General features: G+C 31.5%; 1 protein-coding gene and 1 long non-coding RNA gene across 11 annotated transcripts; one reads left to right on the top strand and one right to left on the bottom strand.

Annotated features, from left to right (window-relative positions):
• The first annotated feature begins 4615 nt into the window (after positions 1-4615).
• Positions 4616-5271, top strand: LOC141045150 (uncharacterized). Its single transcript, XM_073532553.2, has 2 exons — positions 4616-4981; positions 5127-5271. Exon 1 carries the CDS (start codon positions 4616-4618, stop codon positions 4925-4927), a length of 312 nt encoding a protein of 103 aa, XP_073388654.1. The 3' UTR covers positions 4928-4981; positions 5127-5271.
• Positions 5272-5613: 342 nt separating this feature from the next.
• On the bottom strand, positions 5614-15127 carry LOC141045151 (uncharacterized). 10 transcript variants are annotated; one of them, XR_016502326.1, is made up of 8 exons: positions 14512-15127; positions 14093-14347; positions 13783-13879; positions 13151-13242; positions 12676-12737; positions 11971-12156; positions 7779-11755; positions 5614-6169 (listed from the first exon to the last, which is right to left on the bottom strand). It is a non-coding gene; the product is annotated as an uncharacterized LOC141045151 (long non-coding RNA). The 10 variants fall into 10 exon arrangements; XR_016502327.1 differs by having other exon boundaries at positions 5614-8177; positions 8506-11755; positions 14512-15124; XR_016502328.1 differs by having other exon boundaries at positions 5614-8962; positions 9266-11755; positions 14512-15122.
• Positions 15128-15149: the final 22 nt, after the last annotated feature.

Below are 15149 nucleotides of genomic sequence, written 5' to 3'. Positions count from 1 at the left end.
TTTTTTTTATTATAATCACCATATAGCAATCCATATTTTTCAAAAAAATATTATTTTATTAGAAAGTTGCCAATTATTTTGAACAATAATACGAGAACTTACAAGATTTTAGATTCAAATCAAAATCAAGATTAGAAATACTTTGAAAAAGTATATAATTCGATTTTAGTGGATTAAATTATTGTTGCCACCTTTTGTACTTTTAACCCAGTATTTGTTTCTTCAAAAAAAAAATCATTCACTACCATGTGAGTAAAAAATAAATGCTAAATTATCAAAATAAAATAAACTAAGTTAAATTATTTCAAAGGCTTTGAAATAAAATTTTAAAAATGACTTATCACAATGCTATTTAGTATGGGATTTTTTCAAGTAGGAAAAAAAACATATGATACATTAAATAATTCTTAAATAGAAGGTGGTTGATAGGAGTTAGAATTAATAGGCTAGAAATTCCACAATCAAACTTAATAGAAGCATTTTACTTGTTATAAGTATTGGGCCCACTTTGAAGAGTAAATGGGAGAATAAAAGACAGGCAACTTATCTTCCAAAGTGGAGTTTATATCTAAAAGCCCACTTTAAAAGGCCATAGTTTACAATTTTTACTAATTTTTTTACTTCGTGAAGAAAAATCTTCCTTTATAACCCTTAATCTTTGGATATTATATAAAATAAGAAGTTGCTATAAATAGACCAAATATTTGTTTATTTTAAATTTTAATAAGTCAATTCATATCTTCACTCTAACAATTATAAGAAGTATAAATAAATTGATTTAATATATATATATATATATATATATCCATATATACATACATAGTGGTAATTTTAAGTATTTTCTACAATTTCTTGAATTTTTGTAAAAACCACTTCTTTGAGATGGATTTAATGGAAATTTAGAGGGGCAACACTATTCATGTCATATCATGTAGGATAAAAGTGCATTCCACCTCATCTTCTCCTCTCAGGAAATTCGGACTTATTTATCTAAGTATGAAACCAACTTAACAAGGCTGCTCAATTTCAACCAATTAAAACATTTAAAAAGTTACAGGCTCTTATCTTGGTTACAATCCCCAGAGTCAAAAGTGTCCTTATGATAGAATTCACTCTTGCAGTTTGTGACTATCTAATATTCACTTCCAATATTTACAACAACGTTTGTGCCCAGGCTTTCCATGATACTCACTAGAAGAGCATTCATGTGCAGAGTTACAGTATTTTGCAAGGAAGTAAATCCACACTTCGATGGACAGCCCACATCTTAGACTCCGCGGTTTGTCTTCCACAGATGGTTCAAGCGAGAAGGACTGGGTGCAGTTCTGCAGCGTAGTTAAGTAAGGGACAAGCCCAGATGAATGAAGTCTGCCGAACTCCAACAATGAGTTGAGTGTTTAACTTGGCTCATTCGTGTTGCTTGGATGCCGTGAGTGACAATCTGACAGCCTTGTGCACACAGGACTAAACCCCACCGTCGCCACCTTAATGGGCCCACTACATGCTAGTGGAGCTTTAATGCGTGCTCTCGGGCTTTGGTGGTGTGCACATAAATGAAAACAATGTGCACTGGATATGGGCCTCAGTTCCAGCTCCCCCCTTCACTGTGCATCCACCATCTGACGACATCGAAGCCTTCATCTGCTCACAAACCAGAACGCACTGTTCACAATACACTTCTCTCACACCATGTCACCATGTGTAGAGGTCGAGTACTGCACGCTTCCAAAATCGTTTTTTTTCTTCTTCTTCCCTAAAACAGCAATTTTGAGATGATTTTGATGAGTTCTGGATACTTTGACGAGATTTGCAATTTCCCTTCATCGAACTTGTGGAATCCAAGGAATTGGTTCTTTTGAAGTCATTACGACATGATTTTGGATGAGGAACCTGACCACTGGACTGTGATCTGTTGTAGAGATTTTCAAACAGAATGCTTGCCAGTTTGCTCATCTGAATCCCTATTAGTCCATATTTTTCTTTTGCCTTGGATTGAAGGACTTGATAAAAATAATCAAATTGAATTAATCGGTTGCGATGAATACTTATTACAGCTTCAAGTAGTTTTGAACATTCATTACTTGTCCAAGCCCAGGGTTTGGAACCGAAACTTAGTTTATTCACAAGTTTCAGAACTTTGTAGAACCTTGGTGTAAGCTACAGCTTCCTGCCAGATTGCAGTGTAGAAGAACTCATCTGCCAAAAGTCTTCCAGAAGTTTGCATCTTCGCACGTCACCAGGCTGGTATCCAACTCATAGTATTCTTCTGTGCACAACTGTGTCTCTTAAAAATGTGAATCCCAACATAATAGATCCTATTTTTCTTTATAATTTTTTTCACTTAGGCACAATTTGTACCTTTTTTCGCAGTTGCTGGTGGTCAGCATGGCAGAACTCACATTAATAGAAGGCATTTTGCAGCTGTTGAATGTAAGCAAAAAAACAAAAAAACAAAAAACAAAACACACAAATTTCGGTTTCATGTCAAGATCAGATAATACCCAACACCTTTATTTCCAATGGAAATCTGCTCAGATGGCTTAGATGTCTCTAATCACCCGACAACTGCCTTTCTGTATTTGTTCAGTACTTGCCAGTTGAGGTTTTTGCTCACAACTCATCACCGTTAACCCTGTGACTTATGTACACGCTTGGAAATTTAAAAAGCTGCAGTAACTGGGAAGTATTGCTCATGAGATCATCCAACATGAGTATTGCAAGCCTCATGTACAAAATTTCCCTATGCCAAACAAAACCACAAGTCGTAGCTTGCTCCTTACATCGATCATGAGCTGGGGATTACAACACAATCATGTGAAATGTGAATTTTGTCGCATCATGTGAAAATGCATGCGAATTATCCTGACAGAGCAGTCTAAATTGTGACGAAATTCTGTCTGTGAATAAATCTTATTTTTTCTTCTACAAACATCACATTATCCATACGAATCAAGATTGTGAACAGAGTAAGCTGGAGACGAAGAAACGGTTTAATGATACTCAGAGTACAACAGCACCACTATGTACACCTTACGAGGAGGCATTCGTAGCCAATTATGTAAATATCATAACAAATGTGTACATCTAACTAATATGATTTAAGGTGGGCTGTGATATTTTAAGGTATTGTGCGGACGAAATCATCTCCTCTGGAGGTGGCTAATACGTTACAGGATTTTGAGCCAGAATTGAAGCAGTGAAGATATCGGCAGGTTACCGAACCTTCGGAATGAGAATCTCGGATGGAGATGAATTGTGTGTTCGGGGATAATCGACGATCTCGTCAAATTTGTGCAATGGCCTGCCGGATAGATGAAGCAGATGAGTGCAACGGTTTAACACAAAAAGATACGATTCTCGACGTGGGATTTATTATGACACGGATTGCGAAGCGAGTAAAATACATCAAACGCGAGTTGACCTACTTGCTTCAGCAATTGCTTACAATTCGAAGCTCTACTCCTCGACCTCGTTTTCGTTTCTGAGATTTGGGCTCGCAGCTGACCTTTTGAAAGAATCAAGTTTGAGGATTCTTCAAACATTCAAATCTCTGGATTGCAATGCAGAGATTCTAGTATCGGCTGCAGTGTCTTCCATGTTGAAGGAACGTTGACGCACTTCGCACCACCTGACGACATAGGTTATTTCAACTGATTTCAAGGTTTCCATTTAAACACACATTTCTTCAAGAATCACTATATCAAATGGGAAATCTTCCCTTTCAATCACAGGGGTTCCTAATCCAGCTGAGGATCTGTAGATTGAGCGATCAAACGGAACCGAAACAGTAGAAGGGGATCTAAATCCTCAGAAGCCGTTGTACAAGCTTCAATTTACATTATTACTGGATGAGCAGTGTCATGCATTGACATGATGGAGTTTGGGGTCTCAAATTTGGGAGATGGATTCACAGTGTTGCGAAGGATGTTAAGTCATCGGATTGTCCAATCATTTTGTACCTTGCCATCTTCGAAAAGTTATGGTTCACAAGGAACTTCATCTTTTGCTCAGATTTGGAATCAGACAAGTTTCTTCGGCAAAAGCGTCTAAAGGATATTGCCAGCATGCTTACTAGTGCAATGATGTATGTACAAAGGTGGCTACATCACGGAGATCGTCTTCATCCCTCGCACTCCCTGTTTACGAAAAGGTTTGTGGTACTCCAATCTGGAGTTTCTTAAAACCAGATGCCACATCCAGCCGAATCCATTGAACTCAGCCACATGGAAGTTGGATTGGTCACATGCTGATGGCATCTTGATGATCAACCCTCTGCAAGCGTCGAGCTCAAGGATTTATGCATCCATTCATGATGCCGTTTGAGCTTCGTAATACGTTAAGTAGGTAACCCACACGTCAGCAACTGATTGTTGATCATGGGACCAGTGTTTCTAATTGTCAGTAATTGCTGGAGTATGTTGACAAGCTCGCATACAGGCACACCAGCCGCACCACGAGCCCCGTCATAAGAATCCCCACGTCGAGACTCAGGTGCTGCAGGTATAGGAACAGTTGCGCCACATAGTTCCCACCACATCTTGCATTCAGCTGCGATCAGCTCCGCCTATCACGAGAGCTTATTCAGCAGCCGAGCTGCGAAATCGACCATCGGAGGATGAAGATGGCGACTCAATCGAAGACCATGGCGATCCTGCTCATTGCCGCGGTCTTGTGCTGCGAAATGGTGGCGCCTACGGAGGGCAGGGCATTGCTCAACATAGACAAGCTTGTCGACCATCTCAAGGCTCACTGCCCACCGCCATCGGAGGATCCAGTTCGTTACACAGCTCCAGTGCTGCCACCAAACCCAACCGAGTACGAGCCATCTCCAGAGTACAAGTCTCCCCCTTACGCTGCATCACCATCTCCGAAGTACCCATCGCCCTCTCCCGTGTACTCCTCCTCCGACCCTTCCAGGGGCTACTGAGGAGGACTCACAGCGCCCACAGTTCTCTGAATGGCGGAGTTTCCAAGGCATAGGGTGAGATATCGCACCAAGTCTAAGAGATATCAACACAAAGCGTCGCACGCATGCAGCAGCAGGTGCCGCCGGGGCAGCTCTACAGCTCACTCACTCTGCACTCTAGTTTCGGTTGAGGCTTACCACGTGGTTTGATTTTCCGCAGGTATTGTCAGGACATTGTAGCAGCAGCAGCAGCAGCCAAGAGTTTGAATCTGGGGTGGGAAGACGACGGGTCTGTGTGTAACCCATATTCTTTGTTGAACTTTCCGCTCTCCATTGGGATATAAAGTTTTTCGACTATAATCGAAGTGGGGCGTCCTGATAAATTGAAGCACTACCCCAGTTGTATGTGATGTTTGCCAGAGAACCTTTGCTTGTAATCGGAGAGTCACAAAGTACATAGAATATCTTACACATCTTGTAACCGGCTGTGAGTGTATGTGCCTTTTAAACAATTTGTGATTTGTTGTTTTTATAGAATTTGTTGAATTTATAGTAAATTAACCATCAGCTTAGAAAATTGTTCACTTTGTATTTTTCGTCTTGGATTGATAACTTTGTAAGCTGTTCCGGTTTCATGTAGGCAAGCACTGGTTTCAAGTGTTGGTATGTTTTATCACACGAGACTTTAATTAAAATTTCATGTTTTTTTCATAGTCTTTTAAGGTACTTTTTGGTCACGTGGCAAATTTGATATACTTTCCTTTGTCGCCAGACAATATCTGCATGTCTTCATTTGACTTCAACAAATACTGTCGTCAACTCGCTAAAATGAACTTCTTTTCCCAATGATATAAACTTGTGTTAAAACAAATTCATATTGAAAAAATATATTTTTTTAAATCCACGTTAACATATGATACACAACAATTTTATCAAAGTTTATTATTCTTATAATGAATAAAAATATAAGGGTTTAAAATTTTATAATATTACAGTATCTTATATTCTTCATGAATGTAATAGACTATTTCAGAAGTTTTGAAGCATGGCAGCCAACCATCAATACAGTTGGATTTGAATACTTATGATAATGTTAGATAAACCACAAATACTAAAAATTAATTTTCTGTTACTCAAAAATGATCAGTTGAAAATTTATCATTTCTTGTCATATTCTTTCTCGTGGTAGTTTTTAAAGTAAATAGACATTAAGCACATTTCATACGTACTTTGAATTTATCATACCTAAGTTCAATTCTTATTCTGAGAAGAAAAAATTTCAAAGATAGTTTAAAAAGTGTAGTTCATTAATTTCATTTTCATTTTTTATTTTTGTTTCTTGTCTTTTCGGTTTACAAATTGTAATTGTTAAGATAAAATTGAGATATATGATTAAGTTTATTGGAATCTTATAATTCACAAATCATAAAATAACAAAGACAAACAAGTGAATATATACATATACATACATACACACACATACATATTCATTATTAAAATTCTAATCTATTTTTTTAAAGGCCTTTATTTCATTGCACCAATTAATTTTTTAAAAATAAAAACAAATTTTACTACATAAATACATTAAATTAGTATACAATAAAACTCAAAATTATATTATGAATTAAGATTGCTTCAAAATTAAAACTATGTTGCAATCATAAAACTATTATATTTTTAAAGAATTAAGAATGACTTATTTTAATTATCTAAATGTATATATATATATATATATATATAGGATATTACTATTGTCACCACAATTTTCCATCCACCACATCTACTACAATTTCTGCTACTATTACCACAACTTACCATCAACTCAACATATCTCTTAAGTCTTTTTTATTACAATAATATGTATTTTTAAATTTTTCCAATAAGTTTTTTTAAAAAATAAAAATAATTTTAATTTTAATATTGAAAATTTTAGTTGTAAAGTTTGTAAATATATATATATATATATATATACACACACATTCATATAAAATATATTTTAATAAGTTTCAATCAAAAATTATGAATGTGACAATCTCTCATGATATTATGGTAGAATAATCAAAGAAAAATAATTATAAAAAATTTACAAAGTAAAAAATTAATAAATACTAATGAATAATTTATACAACTCTCTTCTTTTCATATAAAAAAAAATTAATAATTACATTATAAACCAAAACCATAAGATGCATATAATTGCATTTTATCTTCTTCTTCTATTATATGAGTAGTCACACATATATTCTATAATTCATGTTTATAATTATTTTCATTTATATCTTTAATTAATTTAATTTTAATGTGCATAGATGTTTCTTTTTCATTATCTAGTATTTATGTGATGTCAGTATAATATGTATATGTGATTCTTAGTTACATTGTCATTAATTGTTGTATTGTATATTAACTATATGAATCCATGTCATTGTCCTAGAAAGTATGACTCAAATGAAGCATTTTTTGAGTCAAAGAATATTTTTCAAATACAAATATAATATAATATAAATAGAAAGAAATAAAATATACAATGGAGCTTTTAGCTACAAAGTAGGATATGTAAATCTATGTTGTTGTCATAGATAATATGCAAAAAAAAAAGTACTTAGTTTTGTTCAAGGAACTACTTGTGAAAATATTTTTTAAAAAAAATACTTTAAAAAATCATAAAAGTATGTTATGACATTCAAAGATGTATTAAAGTCAAGAAATAAATAAATAAAAATATAAAATATAAAATAAATTACTAATATTTATCTAATTAAAACTTCTAAAAAAATAATATTTAGAGTGGAATTTTAATTGTCATTTTTAAGAAGAAGGATCTTGATAGAATGGGAGGAAGTGCATTGAGAAAGTGCTACATAAAGTTTACCATGGAAAAAAATAAGTTGTTGTAGATCTAAACCAATGTGCTTCACCAATTGTTATTGCAAATGAAAGACAAATTGGAAATTGCTTTCTCTTTAGAATAAACATAAGTTCTTTTGTTGTGAAAGTTAATGTGCATAATAAACACTAAGTTTTCAACAAATTTTCTTGCAAAAATTCTTTCTTCAAGAACTCAATCCATTAGTCGTTTTATTATCAATTGGGTTCCATTGCAAAGTCCTTGGCAAGGAGCAATATTTCTTAGTAGCATCACCAAAGTCTCAATCTTAAGACAAAGCCATAAGAAATAACATGTCTATAAGATGACAACTCTTAACAAATGTAAAAAAAATCTATTAACTATATTATTAATATTTTTTTTTTGGAAAGAATATTGTATTATCTGAAGACATATCAAAATTATTTAAAAATATGTAAGATATGGCTTTAATTATAAAATATTTTCTTAAAAAATAACAAGTGCCAAAAGAAGATTAATATGATGCAATGGATTTAAATCTTATTTAAAGTATAAAATCTATTCAATTTAAATAGATTAATGGATATAATATTTATCAAAAATTGATTAAAAATATCATAAATATCATAAATGTTAGTAATTTTTTTATCATAAATTTAATATCATAAATATTAGTAATTGGTTATTGAGGTTTTTTAAATTGAGTATTTCAACTAGTCTTCCAATAAGATTGTGTTTTCAATCTACCTACTTTGTTTATGTGTTTGTTTTCACTATAATTTACATAGTACTTCCTTTGTCTCTATGCAGCTGTTGAGACTTTAAGCTACAATATTGGGGTGAAGTACACTTTTCTCTCCATCCATCTTGATCTCATTTGTGATGGCCAGATCATTAGAATGCATATATGAGAACAAGCAATGTAAACAAATTTCCAAAGAGAACAACTTCACAGTGTGTGTTGTTGACTTCAAAGAAAATGTAGTTTACTCCATTCTGTGGTATACTGCAATTAGTTTGTGTTGGATTTTGTGACATGGATTTGATTTAGAAGTTACATCACTGTAAGTTCAAGTGCAACTCTGCCTCACATGCACCTTTTCTTTTCTCTTCTTTCCTTCTTTTGTATCTTGAAATTACTTGTGTTCACAGCATGAGGTCAGTATTCCTTATTTTAGTTATTGTTTTTAGTGTTGAAACCCTAAATGCTGGCAATACTATCACAAACAATAGGTGGATTAAGAAGTGCATCTGTTTTGCCTTAGTATACATGGGTTATATTCTTGTGCTTTAAAAAGTGATCTTGATTTTGAGAGCATCTGCTTATTGCAACTTTGCTATGATGAACACAGAGTAGAAATAACAAAATGGATTTGGAAACATTACTCTTTACAAAAACCTTTTGCAAATAAAATCAGCAAAACATACAGCATAATAAGATTTATCAGACCTAGGTTTGAAAATTAAAAACATGGATTTTGAAAAAAAGTAATATTTTGTAAATGACTTACAATGATTTTATACAAAATTGATTTTTAATTGGTTTCAATATGTCATTTTCAAGAGAAAAACATCATATATAAATATTTAATATAAATTTAGCAATGTCAAAGGATTTTTTAATTATAAAATAAGTTTTTAAAACTGATGTATACATGTCAATTTTTTAATAATTGAAAGTGTAATTTTGTCACAAATATAATTTAGAAGTGAAGAATTCTTGCAAGAATTTTATTTTTTATTCTTTATTTTTGCTTGACTATGCATTGTTTTTCTTTTATCTCTCTGGAGGTGAATTTTTTTACAAATTACATAAACACCTAAAACTTCATTATACAACTCATGCACAAACAAATTCCATTAAATAGATTTGTGATTCTATAATAGAAATTTTACCCATTAAAGGAATCAAAAGGAACAAATCAACAATGGAGAAGTAATATTCAATGCAGTAGAAGATCAAGGGAATTGTACTCACATCTAGAAATCAAGATCACAAAGCAAGTTTTTTGATAAAACTCACTTCTTTAACTCCAGAACTTGCACTCTTTGTTGGATGGGTCTACAATTTGCTATTATGTTTGAATTTTGGATCATGTCAAGGAATTTGAATTTCAGTGTTATATTGTTTTTTTTCCTCCAAAATAAACTTTTATATTCTACACCCTGTAAGAGTGATCTTTCACATGGCTCCTATTATAGTTGTGATAATAATTTAAATAACTTTATCAGTCTTTATTAATGTAATAAATAATTGTGTAGATACAACTTTAGTGATTAAATTTAAGATTTTATCCTTTCATTGAATTTTTTATGCCTAATCATTTATTCAACTCATTGTCCAATCTATTATAGTAAAAATCCAATTGATCACTTTTTCAATGTGTGTGTGTTGTATTTTCTTACATTACAATTCCATAGTTTTTGGTCCTTAAACGTAGAAGTCTTTAGCACTTTTTATATTGAGCAGGTGAAAGAATTTAAGACAAATGGCTCTATTCTCAAAGATTCTTAACTTAGCTCAGTTTTTCTATGCAATCTTGGTACTGCATCTTAAATATATGTAAAGTGATCTGACATTCTACATTGTTCCTTTTTCCTCAATGCCACAGTCCATCATTAATAGTATCTCACTTTTTTTCTCTCTCATATCCAATTCATCAATCTTTGTTTTCATCAAAAGACCATGAGAACATTACACTCCTTGAGACCAAAAGAGAGTCCAGCCACATAGATATACAAAAAATCCTTTAATTTATACTCTTGCTACCGCTTTAATGTAAAATATCCTATGATCAACGATAAAACACCTTGTGAACTTTAGACAACATTAAGTTTTTTGATGAAAATAAAGACCGATGAATAGTAAAATGACATATAAACTCTAGAAAAGATGAATTTTTTTGATGAAAACAAAGATCCATCCATTTGTGAATGAAAGCCTTCACTTATCTGCCTTCACTTATCTTAATATATAGCCTAGTTGAATCCATGCCATTGTTATAGATTTTTGACACAAATTTCCAAAAAATTAGTTTATTGATATCAAAATCTATGCTTCTTAAGCATTTCACCTTGTACATTAGTAGGAAATTTTGCATTCAAGTTCTTCAAAATTAATTCTATATTAATATAACAACAAAGTCTAGAAAAAAATTTTTTTGGTAGATTGAGGAAATATTATAGAAGACAATTTACCTTTTACAAATCAGATCATGGACTTAATGTATAATTAATTACACATGTAAAAAAAATAATTTTATTTATTTATTTATTTATTTAAACATGAGTTAAAGTAATTTAAAAAAATATATAATATATAGCTAGAAATTGAATAAAATATCATATATTTATATATATAGTTCTTTATAAAAATATATATTGATTTTGATTTTAATTATAACACTATAAATTTTGATATTATTATAGAATATAGTTGAAAACATTTACTTAATTTTTTTCTTTAAATTTCAAGTCAATGACCTATTGTAATTAAAATAATTTATCTTGAGATTAATTTTTTTAAATAAATCAACATCAATTTATTTCATAAAATTTATTCAAATTATATGTTTTTTTTCAAAACACATCTGTAAAGAAAAATTTAAAAATTATAGCATATAATAATAATTAAGCTAATCTTATATTGGAAATACAATGAAAAAAGAAAAAATAACTTAAATTCAACATGGTTCAAAAACACATTCACACAATTAGTAATTCTTATACACTTTTCTATTTATTGTGCTAAAAACATAATTACAAACTTGATATTGTAATTGTCATCAATTTTCAATAAACTATGGAATAATTTATATATAATTTTTTTTGCACAAACATAACAACTTAGTAAAGTGAATGCGGCACAAAACCATACCGCAAAAGTTAGATTCATAATTGCAATCATTGGCTTTTTATTCACCTGCAATCTTGTTTCTTCTAGATGCTAGTGAAAAACAAGTATGGGAGTTGTCGATATTATTTTCTAAATTATTCTGCATCTGTAATGACATTCACTTGATTGTAAGTTTTCAATTATAACTTTTACCTATAAAAAAGGGTTTTATATTGTTCAAAATAGGCATTTGCATTGTGGATTCTTGGATGAAGAGAGCTATGAGTTGTTTTTCTATTACTTGTGGCACATAATATATAAAAAAATAAATAGTTTCAGTAGAAAGAAAGAAATAAAGTTTGTGCCACTAACCACACTTACTCAATCAAGTTACAATAGAATATCTTTATTGCACTCTATTATGCTTTGCTTAATGCCACTTGCAATCAATTCTACATAGATGACACAATCAATTGCATCAATACATTAGCTAATTGCTTGCTTGATTATGCTTTGTTTTTCTTTTATCTCTTTGGAGGTGAACTTTTTCACAAATCACATAAACACCTAAAGCACAAATAAACCCCATTAAATAGATTTTTGAAGATCATAAAAGAATGGAGTTTGATTTTGTAGTAGAAACTTCATTTATAAAAGGAATCTAAAAGAATAAAAAAGACCAAACCAACAATAGAGAAGTAATGTTGAATGTAGTAGAAGATCAACAAAATTATACATATATTTAGAAATTGAGATTAGAAAGCAAATGTTTAATATAATATTGATCATTATAATGACTAATCACATCACATAGCAGATACAAGCATGCATTCAAGGAGGTCAAGTATCCATATGTGAAACATCCTAATGAAAATCTTTTGTAAACAACAACTTTGGATGAGCTTTCAAAACCTAGTGAAAATCAGAACCTAATGAAAATTGAAACCCAATGTGGCTCCAAATCATATCCAATCAAAATTAATGTGATGAATTAGAATTCAATGAAAATTAAAATCCAATGCAACTTTAAATGCAACTAAAACCATAAAAACACATTATGAATCCAATCAAAATCAACTCACTTACATTAAAATTATGAGCATCATCTTGCTTTTGTCTTGCTTAATCCTCTTCATGTTGCTTCAATGCTATCACCAACAACATAGAATGCCTTGTGAAATGACTTGATCAACTATAAAATATCTTATAGAATGCCTTGATTATCTATAAAATGCCTTATAGAACACCTTGTAAACTTCAAAGAATGCAAACTTTTTTGATGAAAACAAAGATCTATGATGCAACCATGAAGAACCACTACTTGAATCCTATAGAACTCCTTGATCAATTATAAAATGCAGTAATGAACTATGAAATAAGTAGTGAATTCTACAAAATATGAATATATTTGATGAAAATAAAGACCCACATATGCGGTGAATGAAAGCCACCATGTATCTTCTTAAGCAATCTTAATATATAGACTAATTGAATCCATACCATTGTCACAAAATCTTAAGAATTTGGAATTCGAGACTTAGCCCTGATATCTAGTACTAACCTTTATTGCACTCCGAGCCCTACTCTATTGGGACAATCGGCTTTTCTCTAAAGAATCACAAAAACTTGAGCAAATGTAATCCTCAAGAGCTCCTATAAATCCAAACCTTATCAAAAGTAAAGTGTTTATTATCTATCTAAGAAAAACATTCCGTGATACATTCTCTAATATAGTATTAGTGAGCCTCAATAAATGGTTTAGTTGAAGGAGAATATGACTTGTGAGCATTACTTCCATTATAAAGTATTACTACTATTTGGAAATGTGGAGTAGGCGCTAAAAGGATACTTTGATGAAAGGAAGAATACAACATTTAATAAAGGTAGGGACTTAATCAACAATAGCTCTGATTCATCACAAATAAAGTTCTACTCATTCTTGGCAAATCTACATTATGTAATATTACATGCCTCAAAATAGAAATCACACATAAAATATTGCATCCAAAAATAAATAAAATAAATAAATTTAATAAAAATTAAATAACATCAAATATATGAAGACGTACACATCTTCTTCACAAATATTTATTTTTTAGGTAGGTATTTGCATTATTCTTTTACACTCTTGTCCAAAGTTTGATAAATCAACTACAACATGAGAGGTAAAAGATGTAGACATTGCAAAATTACATTGTCAAGTATAGCCACAAGAATTGATAGTTCTTATCAAGCTTTTGATTCCAAATGCCTTTTGTTGAAGCTTGAACAATACAATGTGCTCTTCCTCCTATCAAAATGTACCAGTGACGTAATATTAAGCAAACTCACATCTTCTTCCTCAAACTATAGGTCCATACACATTGTAAACAAAGAAACAACAAAGTTGAAACTTCCGACGTTGCCTTTTCATATTACTCAAACAAAATCAATATCCATAAAACAAACTAATATAACAAAAATGATATAGCTGATAAATGTAAGTTCATGGATGGAGTTTCACCTTGTTTACAGCATCATTTAAAGTGTGATGAAATGTATTAGTGACAAACAATTTAATCCACAATGTTTGCATTGAAATTTGATTTGAACTAAAATGATTCCAAAATGAAATTATGTATGATTTGAGATAGTATTTCTAACCCTATCACATGAAGAAATGCACGATTAATAGTTGCAACAAATAACCTTCACACTCACGTCAAATATCCACCTTACTCCAAATGCTGCTTAACAATACATTTTTCTTACCTTTCACCTAAATGTAACATCAAAAATAAGTAATCACTTACAACACTCAATTAATTTCTAACATCATTGAGTTGAAAACAATGCAATGCACAACAGTTTGTATATTGGATTGTATCTCATTGCCATTTGTGTTTTCATTAGCAGAGTCAAAGATTGAGGTCAAATGTGCACCTAGCAAAATTCCATTGCCCTTCACAACACATGCTTTACGTTGTTGGTGTTCAATTGCCTACATCTCTCTAAATCATTAAACTTCATCTTTAATTCCATTTAGTTGCAGAAAAAAAAAATGTAACTTCAATTGTATTTTCAATTGCATTTAGTAGCAAAATTGCAAAAAAAATGAGCCTCGTGAACTCTTTATAAACTCCATGTGAATTCCACTCAAGTGCACTCAGTTGCAGAGTTGTATAAAAATAATGAGCCCTATGAATTCCTTGTGAACTTTGTATAAACTCCACTTGAGTATATTTGGTTGTAGAATTGTAGAAAAAAAATAAGCCCTATGAACTCCGCTTGAGTTTTGGTCAAGCTATTGCTTCCTTTCAAACTCTGGACAATGTTAAGTTTTTTATGAAAACCAAAAGGGGTGCATGCCATGAAGGAGAGCCACCACTTGTCTCCTTAAGCAATCTTAATACATAGATACACATCAATAACTTGCTTTTACATATTACTTCCAAAGCCAAGCAAAGAAGGGACTTCAATGCGAGTTTTTCTTAACAATCAAAGTTGGTTTCAATACATGCAAACTTCAGAATTTTATGTATCTCGAGTTCATCACCAGTGAGGGCATTCAATCCACGTGG

Source organism: Physcomitrium patens, chromosome 3 (genome assembly GCF_059467195.1).
Source record: "Physcomitrium patens ecotype Gransden chromosome 3, ASM5946719v1, whole genome shotgun sequence".
Lineage (NCBI taxonomy): Eukaryota > Viridiplantae > Streptophyta > Bryopsida > Funariales > Funariaceae > Physcomitrium > Physcomitrium patens.
The sequence above is the reverse complement of the archived record's forward strand: the minus strand, read 5'-3'. Positions and strand labels throughout refer to the sequence as shown.